The sequence below is a fragment of the Mycteria americana genome, chromosome 8 (genome assembly GCF_035582795.1).
Source record: "Mycteria americana isolate JAX WOST 10 ecotype Jacksonville Zoo and Gardens chromosome 8, USCA_MyAme_1.0, whole genome shotgun sequence".
NCBI lineage: Eukaryota > Metazoa > Chordata > Aves > Ciconiiformes > Ciconiidae > Mycteria > Mycteria americana.
Genome location: NC_134372.1, coordinates 26,790,226 through 26,804,374, shown reverse-complemented (window position 1 = coordinate 26,804,374; position 14,149 = coordinate 26,790,226). Strand labels below are relative to the sequence as shown.

Genomic DNA, 14,149 nt, shown 5'->3' with positions numbered 1-14,149 from the left:
GATATTTTGCACAACTGCAGTCAAAATGGCTGATTTAGACAGAAATTTATAGTGAGATTTGGCCACTTGTGAACAGACATGGTGGTGGTGGTCCACAGGGGCTGCAGATGAAACCAGGGTGGGGTGCTGGTGGTTATGTTGGACCCTGCATGGCCAGGAGATGTAATTTGGTAAAAGCAGGCGTGAGAGCTCCCTGCTTTCCTCTTGTTCCCAGAAGAGCAGGAATAGGGCACTTGGGGAACACCTTTAGCTCACACAAGCCTTTGAGTTTGAGTCACTTCTGCTGTTCTCATGGCCTGGCCATGTAAACAAACTGCAGAGCTGTCCTAGCTCATTACTCCATCCGTTGGTCCCATTTACCTTCTTACAGTCAAAAGCCATCTGATGTTAAAATACTCAGGTGCACTGAGAGACATGCTGGGACATGAAGAGTGCAAGGGATGGAGGATAAATTGGACCTTCTGGAAACAGCAGCCGTGGCAGTAACCTTGCCCCGGGGCCGACATGTTGGAGAAGAACGGCTGGCTCCAGCAACGCTGTCATTCAGTGGTGGATTTAGATTTTTTTTGTTTTGGTTTGGTTTGGGTTTTTTTGTTTTTTTTTGTTTTTTTAAGACTGTTCTCTCTCTGCCATGACTGCATAGTGTATGCTTCATCCTCTCCCCAGGGACAGCTTCATAAACTGCTTGTTGTCTGTGCTAGTTGTTAAAGCTTCATAGAGGTGTTAAAAAAAATGGCAAACCCCCACAAACACTCTACTAGGAGAAGAGCTTAGTAGCTCGTGCAGCTGCATGTGAGGTTCTCTTACAGAGAGAAAAAAAAAATTCTTCCAGAGCCACAGACTTTGATCTGGAAGCTGAGCTGTATACAGCATTATTTTTAAACAAGCCACCCTTCAAAGGCTGCTTCTCCATTTGGAAAAGGGTATTGTTGGTTGTTTTTTTCCTTTCCAGGGGGCTTTGCAAGGCAAATATTTCATGGAGCAGTCCCACCTCTCCCAAGGGATGGGGCCTCGCCCGGTGCTGTGCTCAGAGCTGAGTCGGGGCCTCACCATCAGCTTTGGTTCCATGCTTTGGCCGAGCCATGGGACTGCATGGGTCGCATGCTGGTGACTTGGTGGCAGCAGTGACAACCACGCATTAGCTAGCAGTGGTTGGTGGCAACAAGCACAGATGCTAGCCCACATGTGTGCAGACTGGCTCCAGGCTTTACATAGAGACACCAACCTCCCACCACAAGCACTTTCGCTAATGGGGAGAAGGGGGGTCAAGTCTATTTGAGTTTGGAGTAAGGTTGGTGATCCCTGCAGTATATTCAACTTTCTACCTGCCAGCTTCAAAAGGCTTTAATTAGTTAACAACAGAAGAAAGCAGCAATTAGTGCTCAAGATAGCACGTTGCTGATGAGCAGCTGCTGGAGAGCAGGATTTCATTACCCAGCCCATCTCCTCCCAGGCAGCAGGGAGCTTTTGTTACTTAGTCTTCGAAAGATTTCTAGAGGTGAAGCAGTAGTGAACCATAAAACTTGCTTTGCCAGTTGTGGGTTCACTAGTGTTTTCCCAAGCGCACATGTGCGTGTGCACACACCAGCCCTGTGCCCTTGGCTCAGGCAGGCACTGAAAGCTGATGCGGGGGAGTGAGGGGATGCTGCCCTCCCTGGGACATCCACATTCGCCTCCACCTTCAGTAACTCACCCTCTGGCACACTGCTGTTGATGATCTGGGGCTGATCCCAGGGCACAGCGAGCAGAAATGCTGAGCGCAGGGTGGGCAGCTGGGGGACCAGGACAGCCTGTGTCGGGGTGACTCAAACACCCAGCACTGCTGACCACGCTCCCAGACCTTCCCATACAGGAGACCCTTGTTTTACATGTCCAAGTTTCTTTATTAACCTGAGTATAACAAATATAACATGTACACAGTATAAAAATGAACATAGAGCATGACAGAGGTACAGGTACCACTACATGAACTATACAACGACCAGGTCATTGAATGATAATAATATATTATGCATTTCATTTCTTGGAAAAAGCAAGTTTTGATTGTAAAAATTGTGTCTTGTTCCACTGAAATTATACAAAGTACATTCAATACTGAAAAGTGACTCAATAGAACAGGACCAGGGCATGGCCTGGCTGCTTAGCATTACCTCAGGCTGGGACTGTACAAAATGAATCCAGATGCTTCTCTGGGATGAAGTTTTAAGAATTTAGCAATTAAATTAAGAAGTACAAAGTGTTTCGGGGAGGGTATTCTTCTCTTAAAAGCATGTGGAACATGCCCTTTCGGTAGGACCAACAGGCTTCGGCAACATGCAGAGGGTGCAGCCTGGCACAGCTCTAAGCGGGCTCTGAGTTGATGGGTGGCAGGTTTTGGTGCTTGAAGTACTGCACGACTTGCTGGGGCAGCTCTGCCAGCACAGCTTTGGCCAGGGTCTCCTTGGGGGCCTGCAGGTGAAAAGAAACAAACACCAGCATAAGAATGGCTGTAGGGGACCGACTGAGCACATGTGGCTGGGCTGACCCCAACTCCAGATTGTGGCATTTCATTTAATCCCCCCTAGAGTATACTGGCAGCCAGCATTTTATACACCTGGGATTATATTCTATACTACACCTTTCCTCCAGGAGATAGTTCACTGGTAGGAAGGAATAAAGCATCCTTGGTAGGTTAGAAAAAACAGGTACTGAGCAACAGCAGGTGAAATGGAACTACACTGATTAGTTGCAAAAAGAGGGAAGATAAGCACAGGCTAATTTTCTGCATCCTCTGGCAATCCTGTGCCAGCAACAGCATCTGACCCAGGGCTGACTCCTGGCCGATTGAGATGGGCAGAGAACTGCTTCTTATTTTGTCTTTTTTTTTTTTCCTTTTATTCTTTTCCTTCATCAACTTTTCCAACACACAACAGTGGGTTGGGCAGTGGGCAGCAGGAGGCCATCCCGCAGGGCCAGTGCCAGCATTACATGTTTCTACACGTACTGGGAGGGGACGGGGGGGGCTCAGGGCTCACCTCCAGGGCTGGGGCAATTCAGCATTAAGTCCTCAGCACATGGCACGTCATGGGTGCTGGATAAGGCCTGAGTGGAAGACTTGGCATGGGACTGTGGCAAGGGACACAAGCCTAGCGCTGCCCCAGCTTCCTGATGTGACCCTGCTATAATGAACTGGTTTTTGGAGGGGTGGCAGAGACAGGGGGATACTCAGACGGAGCATGCTATGGAGGTGAAGGGCACTGTTGCCCCTGCCTGTAGTGCTGATTTACGTGGTCCATGCCATGCCATGCCAAGGGATGTGGTGTTTAGGGCCAGGGTAAGGCAGGTGGGTGCCAGCCCTCTATCTTTTGCCCCTAGCTGCCTCTAGCAGGGCTGCTCCACATCCAGGGTCATCTCCAGGCTTGAGACCCCATTTCTGCCTGTGATCCCCTCCCTGCTGCCCACACTCACATTGCGAAAATCCCGGAAGGGCACAAACTGGACGATGTCACGCACAGCCTCCTCGCCAGTGTAGGAGCGCAGCACCCAGCTGTCCCCATCCAGGAACTCCATGGCAGCAAAGTCAGCATTGCCCACCCCCACGATGATGATGGACATGGGCAGCTTGGACGCCTGCACCACGGCGTGTCTCGTCTCATCCATGTCGCTGATCACCCCATCCGTGATGATGAGGAGGATGAAGTATTGCTGTGGAGGGGAAGGCAGAGGGTCAGATCTAGTGGGATGCCAGGGCACCCTCACACCGCAGCCAGAGCCTGTGGGGTGCGAGCAGCTGGGATGCTCTGCATGTCTGGGGGGAGACAGGTCCCCTGGGGATTTGGGAGCACGAGGTTCACCGCTTCCCAGGACAGGTGACATCACCCCCCCCTTTAGCAGCACCTAGAAATTTCAGGTGCTCCCATTCCCCCTGGTTTTTGAAAGATAATAACTAAACAATAAACCAACTCCCACCCCAAAATATTTTGCTGATTTACTGTACTTAATGATGGAAAAAAACCCCAACCTGTGCACAGCTTCTGTGTCACGGCCAGGAGGAGTTTGGGGTGAGACACGAGCCCAGTTGGGAGATGAAACACCTGCACACAGCGGGCAGTCCCCATAAACACATCTCTGCGCTGATGGGGAGCATCTCCTGCATCCCAGTGCTGGGCTGTGGGTCTGGAGGGCACATCCCATGCTCAGGGCTTGTCCGTCTCCTGTACAAAGCCATGGGTCTTGGAGGCACCGAGGGGGGATGCAAAAGGTACCAGAAAGCTGGAGGGATGCCAGAGCAGTGGCATTGGTACCCACTCCCCTTCCTGCAGGGAAAGGAGGGTGATGGAGCCGGTCCATGTAGCTGGGGGAGGATGGATGGACAGACAGTCCTGCTGGACTCAGCTCAGCAAATCTGGGGCATGTGGACCCCCAAAAAGCCCATCTCCTCCACCTCAGGGGAAAGTAATGGTTCAGCTTAGGCACATTACACACCTTGCGTGTGCTGGAGAAATGATGAAAACAAGCACTTAAGCGCATTAAAGCCCTTTGTTCCTCTCCTCATTTTTTCCATTTCTTCTGAAAACCACTAGCGCAGCCATCCTGGAAAAGGAAGAGGGAACGCAGCCCCGAGCCCATTTTCTTGGTCTTCCTCCAGCCCACATCTCCTGAAACCTTCCCTAAGCATCATCTTCTCTTGACACTCTCCAGTGCTAAACTCCAAGTACAAACAAGGCTGGGTCAAGCTTAAACACAGTCCAAGGACGTGGGTGAGGAAGTTTTCCCAAGCCAGGGCAGGCAGGCAGCCCCTTCCTGTCCCCGACCTCTTTTGATGCGTTAGCCCTGCCTGCAGAGCACTGCCCAGGGTTTAGTTCTTCCCTAAATCCAAACTTTTCAGAGCAAATCATGGGGAGACGTAGGTCTGAAGAGCAGGACCCCAACATATGAGACTGGATGGTAAGACTAAACTCCAGGAGAAGACCTGCATGCTTCTCCATGGTGGCCAGCGCCAGTCATCACTGGAAGCAGGACAAGTGACTGGGGCCTGACCCTGTCTGGGAACCAGTACAGGAGGAAGAGTAAAACCTTGTGGAGAGCAGCTGATAATGGGAATGACTTTAAGCTGATTCCCCCCTTCCTCCCCTGGCCTCTATGCATGGTCAAAAAGAAGAAACCCAGAAAGGACTATTTCCCTTTGTTCCCTTTTTTTCTGTGAAATCCATAACAGGATTAGAGAAAAATGCTGGAAAGTATGCAGGAAAAGATGGGGGAGCAGAGCTCATCAACTGTTTGTCACGACATATTTCAGAGGACAAGTGGAATAAGAGCTGATGCTGGGGGTCAGCCTCAAAGCCTGGGGGGGCTGCAGCAGGGAAGCTCACTAGCAAGGGAGCAGCAGGCACCGCATGAGAGCATCGGTGGGAGATTCCTCAAGGAGTGATGACAATTTTGTTGGTGTCAGTAAATGGCAGTGGGGCAGGGGTGCGGGCAGCACCTCTGGGCTCCAGCTGTGATACCTATCTGGGGTGCCACCTCTGCCAAGCCATGACTGGAGCTGCTGGGGCAGGGACCAGGCTGGCCCCATGGCTGGATCCACCTGGGCTGGGGTCTCCGTTGGTACACCAACCCAGCAGCACCTTCCCCCTTTCTCCTCTTTTTGTTGTTAAAATAGCTGATCTCTGAATCCACCGAGGGCTTTGGGGATGATTCCTGATCGTTTGCTAATGATATCAGCAATTAGGTTCACGCACTTGAGCAGGACTTGAAGGGATTAGGCAGCATTAAACAGCACGTGATAAGAAAAGGGGAGGTCTGGATGCAGGGACCCTGCTGGAAAGGTGTGTTTTAATTCCCCAAAGTTTATTAATCCTTCCCCAAGAGTCATCATGCATAATCCCTCTGTCTCTCCCCCCACCCCAACACGTTTTAGTCCTCCCATCCCTTAAGAGCTGACGGCTCCAGTGTTTGTGATCCATGTTGCCATGGAAAAACTATGAGGTTTTTTGGTTTTATTTGAAATGTTGGGAACAAGCGAGAGCAGGAGGAAGAGGAGGGCAGATCCAGGCAGTCACCAAAGCCAGCAGCATCAGGGGTGGCTTTGCTGCACAGGTTGAAGATGAGAAGACCCCGGGGAAGCAAGATCCCTCATCAATAACACTTTGTGCTTCCAAAAAAAAAGACTGAGCCGACCCAGGCTTGCCTCTGACAGCACTATTAGTGCCCATTATTTAAAATCTCCTTGATTAAACTATTAGTGCCAACAGAGGGGTACAATTTGCATGCAATTAGCGCCTCTGCTCAGTGTGGAGCCTGTGGGCTTCTCCCTCCCCCACTGATGCTGAGAGAGAAAACGAAAAAATGAGGAGCAACCTGGATTTGTGCTGAATTAAACCAAATTCAGTATTTCCTTGTCCCCAGAGCTGGGAAGCGCAACAGCGCTAAAGGCAAGGCTGGAAGAGGTGCCCGTGGGGAGGAGATTTCAGGTGTGATCCAGCTCTGCGCTGGGCAGGAATCAAGGAAGCTTTTACCCCGAGGCAGCTCCTGCCACACACATGCTGATGCCCAAGCTGAGCTCCTTTTGGCCAGCAAAATCCAGGGGCCAGACCTGCCATCCTCTGTGGTCAGCCTGCTGCCACAGGGACACAAGTGAGCTCCATCTTGCAGTCTTCAGATGATCTTTGCACCCTTAAGAGGACATCCTGGTCACCACCGGCAAGGCTGGACCCACGGCTGCAGCTCCTGGCACACATGGGCATCCCGGCATCCCTTCAACCACCAGCCTCGCCCTCCAAAACCACACCGGCTCCCTCGTGGCCTGGTGCAACGGAGCGTGGTTGTATGGGGCCCCTGCACTAACAAGCGGCTTTTTGCCATATGGATGTGAGCAGTCTGATGGACTAATTAATGGGGACTTCCAGGACTGCTGAGCGACTGGAGTGGCTGCACAGTAACCCGAAGCCTGGCTCTTAGCCTGCTGCTTGTCCAAGTGGCATGAAAAGCAATGATCAAACCGAGCAATCCCGTGGTTTTCTGCAATTCCCCCTCAAATATAAAAAGCTATTCAAAGGGGAACAGCAGAAAGGTCTTCTCCTGGCAAAAGGTTCAGATTCGGCCATCAGCCACATCAGAAACATCATGCTTTATGCCACAGCAGGGACTTGCTCTCTCCTGCTGTTTGCGAGGCTGAGTGTGCACTCCCAGATTTCCCTGGGAGATCTCCACGGAGGAGAGGGAGATGCTTCCTCCAGCTGTTTGTTGTGTGTTGAAAGGTAATAAGCCAAAGGTTTGAAGTCATGCTCAACCTCTTCCCTGTTGCTCATGTTTCCCACCTGCACTACAGCAGTAGCATCACCGTCCTAGTGCTCCCCTGGGGACCCCAGGACCATCTGGTCTGTCCTGCCCCAGGACAGTCCTGCAGCACACAGGAGCGGGAGGCTGTTTTGAAAGCAAGGACCACGCTCCTCAGGACTATTGTTCACGACTTCTCCATAAGGACAGAGGCTGCCTCCTCAGAGCAAAGCCCCTTGGAGCTCAGCAGAGGATATTTTAGGAAAAAAATTAGGAGAGAACGAAGTTATTCTTTCCTGTCTCCTGCCAGCTGTTGGCTGGCACACATCAGGGACTCCTGAGCCTGAGCTTGCCCCAGCATAGTGGTAAATGGCCCTTGATAGCTGGGTCTGCGGTGAGCACACCCCTTCCCTCTCCAGACCTTCACAGTCATCAGCCTGCGCACCATCCCGGGGCGGTCTCAGCTCCCTGACTCCACTGTGTCCTGGCCTGTTGGATACCCATCACCCAGCCATTCCTGGGGGGCCTTGCAGGCCTTCCCCATAAGAATTAGGGAGAAATCAATCACTTTTTCACCATTCATGATTTTATGCATCTCTGATATTCCCAGTTGACTTCCTGGGCCAGATGGTGCCAGCCTTATTGCTTCCCATACAGGAGCTGCTCCATGCCGCTGAGTGTCTTGGCCAACTCTCTCGCTACCATTCCCAAGGCTGTTTGATCCTCTTTGAGATAAGGGGGCCAACATTTAAAATGGTGCTCAAGACATCTGTATAAATCCAAGGGACGCCCACCTCATAGCAGCTCCCACCCTCATCTCAATTCTCTCCCCAATAATTTCTGATTTTCCACAGATGGAGTTTTGTTGACTGTTGTCAAGTTATTGAGTTATTTTTTTCTTCCTAAGAAGCATCTGCAATGACTCTACATTCTCTGTCTGAAGTGATGACAGTCCTGGTGGGAAGACCCTGCTTCCCTGCCCACAGCAAAGGGAAAGACACAAAATCAAGCTTAGGCTTTGCCTTCCCCTGCCCAAAGCCATTGGGATTGCCATCACATCATGGGATCTTACAGACTTACGGATGCAGCCTCCTGTTGGGTGGCCTGAGCAGCAAAGCGGGCCACGTGGTTGATGATGGGGGAGAAGTTGGTGGGTCCGTAGAAGCGGATGTGGGGCAGGCAGGCTGAGTACGCTTGGACAATGCCCTCCACACCTTCAGGGAAAGCAGAGAAGCCAGGCATTACAATGCGCCACAGCCTAGGCCCACCACAAGTCCAATTAAGCATCATTAGCTAACACTGCCATGGGAGCTGAAGTTAGACATACTTTTTTCCCCAAAACTCATCCAGCTCCACAAGTTTCATCCACCTCAATTCAAATTTTCTAAAACCAGGGCTTTGCTTTTAGTCACTTTGTAGTGGATACTCAGATCTTCTGGGGTAAGAGAGCCCTTGTAGTGTCCACAGTCAAAGAAGGCTTTCCTTGCATTTCTGCAGAAATCTCAGAATCAGCCAAAGAGGAGGAGCAAAAAGAAAAGCAACCCCTGGTCTCTGAACATAACCAAAAACCAGACAGACATGGAGCAGAGGTAGCGGAGAGAAGCAAAACAATCCCAGAAGCACCCTCAGAGCTCCCAAATTGTGCTTGGGACCCGCAGGTCATCTGAGACCCTTCTGCTTCTGCCACACCAGAACAGGGTAAATGGCTGCTCTCCCAAAAGGATGCATGGGTGTGTAATTCAAAAATGACCAATTCCACAATTAAACAGCTGATAATCCGTTCTTTGGGAAGGAATTGTCACTGATAAGAGTTGCAGGACAGTGGCTTCTGCACCCTGTAATGCCTGCAATAAATCAGGTCCAATGAATGCTTTTCAGCTACCAGAGAGGGACTGAACAAAGCAAAGGCAGCAGAAAAGCAGATGTTCACAGCAAGCTTTCATCAACCAGTGAGCGAAATTTGGAGGCTGCCCGAGCCCTGTTTTGCTGGGTAAAGCAAAGGTCAAACCAGACGACATTTATAGCCACAGTAGCCCTTACCACTTATGATTTGCGCAGTTCTTCAGCCATGAGTGTGATCAGCTCTCAGCTGCTAAATGAAGCATTAAGTCTGAACTCCCCATCTGCTAAACAGGCCTGGTGTTTCTTGCAGGTTTGCTGGAGGAGCAGACATCAGCACAAAGGCAGATTTTATGCTGTCTGAATCCAGTTGCATTTTACCCTGGGCCTATACACCCCCAAATTTTCTCTGCTTTCCTCTGAGTGCACCCTTAGCATGTGCTCTGCTTCACTGGTAATGTCTGTCTTTGAGCAGATCTTGAAAAATTCCTGAGATGAGTTATTGGAGAAATGCAGAGGAAAGGACAGAAGACACTGAAGGCATCTAAGGGGTGTTAAAGACCTGGTAGGAGTCTTAAAGACCTAGTAGATGCTTACCTGAACAGAATGGATTAGTGGGATTGAAGTTAATGGCAAACTCATGGGATACCTGTGGAGAAGAAAAGACACAAATTAACATGGAGGGCCAGTGCAGGGCTGGATGTTCACTACCAGTTTAGCTGATGCTGCAAGGCTGGTTTGGGTCTGATGCTCCCCTGGGGCAGGACCCGGTGGTTGCAGACCTGCTGGTCCATCCTGCTGTGTCAGCAACACTTCCCAACCCTGTGCTACCCAACCAGCAAGGAGCAGCAAATTCAAACGTGGTCAGCGTTTGAGGGTGGACTGGTTCCTCTGGCCTTTCATCCCCCATCATGGAGCCACCTGAAATTATCACATCACGCATTCTTCTACAGCTATCAAAGCAGGTTTGTCCACACAGCTTCCCACTGGCTGCCCAGAGGGAAAGCATGCAGAAGGGATACTCTCAGCCATCTGGGCCATCTAACCAGTCACTAGGAGAAATGACTTCATCCTATTGCAGGTTATAAAAGGTGAAAACTCAATTAACATCACAGTGAGCCCCAGTTCTGGCAGCATCCTGGTTCCCCATCTCTCTGCAAGTGGCATGGTGCAGCAGGAGGGAGGCAGGCACAGAGCGAGCTGGGTTGAAGACCTGATCTGGCATGTCAGCTACCATGACAAAGCCAACAGATTATTAGCTTCATCATCTGGGTCATCATGAGGGTGAAAGGCAGCACAGGAGAGGTGACATGAATGCTTGGGCACGGTGGACGGCAAGTCCCAACACAGTCTGGGCTGGTTTTCATTGACCATGAAACCACCCCTCCTCCAAGGCAAGTGCAAGATCCTTCAGGTCTTCCACCACCTCCTCCCAAGCTGAGGGAGATGCTCTCATGAGGATGTCCTGGCAACAGCAGATAGCCCTGCACACCCCTGCTCCTGGCTTGTTGCACTTGCCCAGCCAGAGAAACCAAACAGCAGTGCTGACTGCAAATCACAAAACCTTCCTCATCTAATTCCACAGGAAGACCCTGCAGACAGAAACCACAAAACGTTGGGCAACCATTGCTTTGAACCTGTCTCTGCCAGGAAAGGCAGGGCAGCTCAATGGCTCAGGTGCAAGAGAGGGTGAGGACTCCTGGCCTCCAGTATGAACCTTGCCAGTGCTGGCATGGGTCAACAGCTTGCTTGGGGAACAACCATCAGATCTGGGGGCTTAGGAATTCCTCACTCTGCTACCTGCAATTTAGGCACCTTAAGAAGCAAACAGACTCTCAGGAGCACCAAGGACATGTGACTGCCACTTCCAGCACCTCTGAAGGTTGAAGGGGGTGATCTGGGCTTTCAGGCCACCAGCTCAAGGGCTCTGAAACAAAAAGCTCCCACTCTGTTCATGTCAGAGTTACAAAACAAGGATATTTTCTCCCTCTCAGAAGGGTGGTGGTTTGTTGAGCTTCTCAGCCAGGGACACGCACATTCATAACGCTGGCAAAACGACTGTCCTCTAAAGCGCATGTGAAGCAGAAGTCCTCCTGAGACTGTAAAAGCAACATGCATCTGATTCAAACTTTCCAATTATACAGGGCATTGTGTTGAAAGCAGCAGAAACTATTTTTGCAAGAGGCTGTGGGGTGGGAAATAGCAACCAAACAAAAGTAGGTCAACCAAAAGTCCTCACCGTGCTGCAAAGCTGACAAGCTGTCGGACCAGCGAATGTCAACAGCCTGCTTGGGTCTCTCCTGTTGAGCACAACCAGTAACGCTCACAGCCACCAGTAACCCCAGGGTTAGAGACATAGTCTGAAACACACGATGTGTTTTGCATACACCCTTTCTCGTAGAAGCCTCAATTTTGGGCAATATATCAAATTCAAATTTCCTGATTTTCAGTTGTAAAGGGCTCACTTTTTTTTTTTTTTTAGAAGACGTTCAAAATTCTGCCATACAAGTATTTATAGACAAGGCAAGCAAAAATAATTTCATGTTTTGCACTGCAAAAGAGGGGTTTCTCTTTCTTTTAAGCAGCAATGAAATGGTTTGGAGCTGTGTTCCTCACCGTCTACAGAGCAGACCCTCTGTGTGGCAGAAGTGTTGCAAAACCTCCTCTGGAGTTTTTACAGATTATATATATCTCTCTGCTAGAAAATTCAACAGGAGGGCTTCGAAATAACAAAAAAAAAAAAAAAAGAGTCTCATTCCCTATTCACCTTGTACTTTGAAAAACAGTTTCTGTGGAGTCCAATTAAATGTATATAGAGCATCTACAGGTATCACGTTCACCAGTAACCTACAGGGAGAAACTCTTTCAAATGGCCCCAAAGGGTAAGACGTTCATCTGCAGCCAGGCTGTGTCCTCTTCCAGTCCTGGATGGGGATGGCCATAGCTCCATCTTTTCCCATCAGGGCCTTGCAGACGCATCGCCGGAGCCTGTGCTGCAGAACTGACCCTGCAGAGGGTTCTCTGCCACCTCCCCCAGTGATCCCACCCCTGCTATGACTCAGTTTCCCTATATATGAAAAAAAAAAGGCAAACAGAGGGAAAGCTTTGGTGGGTGGCACATCAGCAAAGCTACCAGCTTTGGCTGGAGAGGCTGAGCTCTGTGGACACAAAGACATTTCCTTTGGCTGACCCCATCAGACTAGATGTAAGGAAGAATTTCTTTATGGTGAGGGTGGTGAGGCACTGGCACAGGTTGCCCAGAGAGGTGGTAGATGCTCTATCCCTGGAAACATTCAAGGTCAGGTTGGACAGGGCTCTGAGCAACCTGATGTAGGTGAAGATGTCCCTGCCCATGGCAGGGGGGGGTTGGACTAGATGACCTCTAAAGGTCCCTTCCAACCCAAAATATTCTATGATTCTATCTCCCAAATGCAGGGAGACCAGTGGGGCTCCAATGTTAAGCACCACTCTCTCTGCTGCTGCCTTGCATTTGCTTATCCCCCAGAAACTGCAACCCATCTGCTTCCCTCTCCTGTTCTGTACTGGGAAACCACTCGAGGCTCTGTACAGAGCTGTTACACAGCAAGATGTTCTTTGACATTTCCAACGAGACTTTTGTGTGCAAAACATCTCACTCTGACGGACGCCTGGGAAGCCTTGGGGGAGCCATGGCAACGGGCGCACAAAGCACCATTTATACAACTCTTATCTCTTTACGATCTTTCCCATTTTCACTCTGGTCTGTGAGTACAATAGCCACCCTTCGTCGTGTCCCCTGGGAGTCCCCTGCTGCTCCCCGCTGCCTGCCCACTGTAACACAGGGCACAGGTTTCAATGAAGAACCACTGCTTTGGCTTTGAAATTACCTAATGAGCCTTGATGGCCAAAAAATCTTTAAGGAGTGAGCTGAGCTGGTGATGCACAGACCCCGTGGGCCGGGGAGGGACAAAGCCCCAGGCTGGAGTGGTGTGGGGCGGTGCACAGGGGATGCCCCCACTGCTAATGCAAGACAACCGATGGGTCACTCCAGGCATTAGGGTGGGTGACCTTTAGGCACAGGCCAAGCACCTGGGGAGGGAGAGCTGCTCTCTGCTGAGGTTTATGTGGGCTTAGACATCATTCTGGGGGAAAACGAGGCGTTTTGTCTGGCAGCACTTACAGACCATCCCCAGGCCCGTGGGAGCAGTGGGAAATACTTCTGCAGCAGGCTGCAGGAGGCAGCCACAGGAGGGGCAGAGGAGCAGCATCCCTCTGCCCTTCAACTCCCAGCCAGCATCCTCAACCTGGTATCCACCTCTAGCCTTGCAGGAAGGGCCGTTTCCAGCCCAGCGATGCCTTTCCCATGGGCACTGACCCGCACATATTGGCAGCAGAGCAGAATGCTCACTGTGACGATTCACCCATTCCCCAGCAGCCCGAGCCGCTGTACCCTTTCCATCCCCACTGCGTTTTCCATTCCCATTCCTCTCCCCAGGTAATAAATCCCTGACGGCAGCTGGCTGTTAGTCCTTGGAAGCTGCCTACCAAGATTTTCCCACCAAAAGTGGTGAAGTGACAGACCAGAAACAGGCCAAGGAGGATGAATCAGCTCCAAAGTGCACACAGAGGGATCTCCTCCTGTGGTTGGCAAACAGCAAGAGCTCCCACTTGAGTCACATGAATTTTGGCTGCCGGGAGAGCAGAGAAAGCGCAAAGCCAGAGCGGGCAGGACATCCCCAGCCTCGAGGGCTAGCAGCGATGAGCTTCCCGGTCGGATTCACAGCCGCTCATGACTTACGTGCCCTTCTGCGCTCAGCCCAGAGCAAAGCTCCCCTCCCAAAGAACACAAAAGGCTTGCTGAGGTTCAACCCCAGCCCAAAGCTGGGGACTTCTTAAAACCAGTGAGCAGAAAGAAAATGCACATTAAGGGCATAAGCAAAGAGCAGCCAAAAGACCCAGCCAGTACTGAAAGGTGGTGGTGTCCCGGCGCATCTTCTCAGCCGTGAGAAGATGCTCCCCATCAGCCAGCGTGGGCTGCAGGAGCAGCCCCAACCCCTGCCCATGGCATCCCTCC

General features: G+C 50.9%; 1 protein-coding gene across 1 annotated transcript in view; it reads right to left on the bottom strand.

Annotated features, from left to right (window-relative positions):
* Window positions 1-1,864: 1,864 nt before the first annotated feature.
* CPNE2 (copine 2) overlaps window positions 1,865-14,149 on the bottom strand; it is a 57,855-nt gene continuing 45,570 nt past the window's right edge. Inside the window, exons 13-16 of the mRNA XM_075510302.1 lie at window positions 9,694-9,745; window positions 8,338-8,471; window positions 3,448-3,684; window positions 1,865-2,448 (exon numbers count right to left, since the gene is read on the bottom strand). Coding sequence (XP_075366417.1) covers window positions 2,341-2,448; window positions 3,448-3,684; window positions 8,338-8,471; window positions 9,694-9,745 — 531 coding nt within the window. The 3' untranslated portion in view covers window positions 1,865-2,340. The remainder of the gene's footprint in view (window positions 2,449-3,447; window positions 3,685-8,337; window positions 8,472-9,693; window positions 9,746-14,149) is intronic.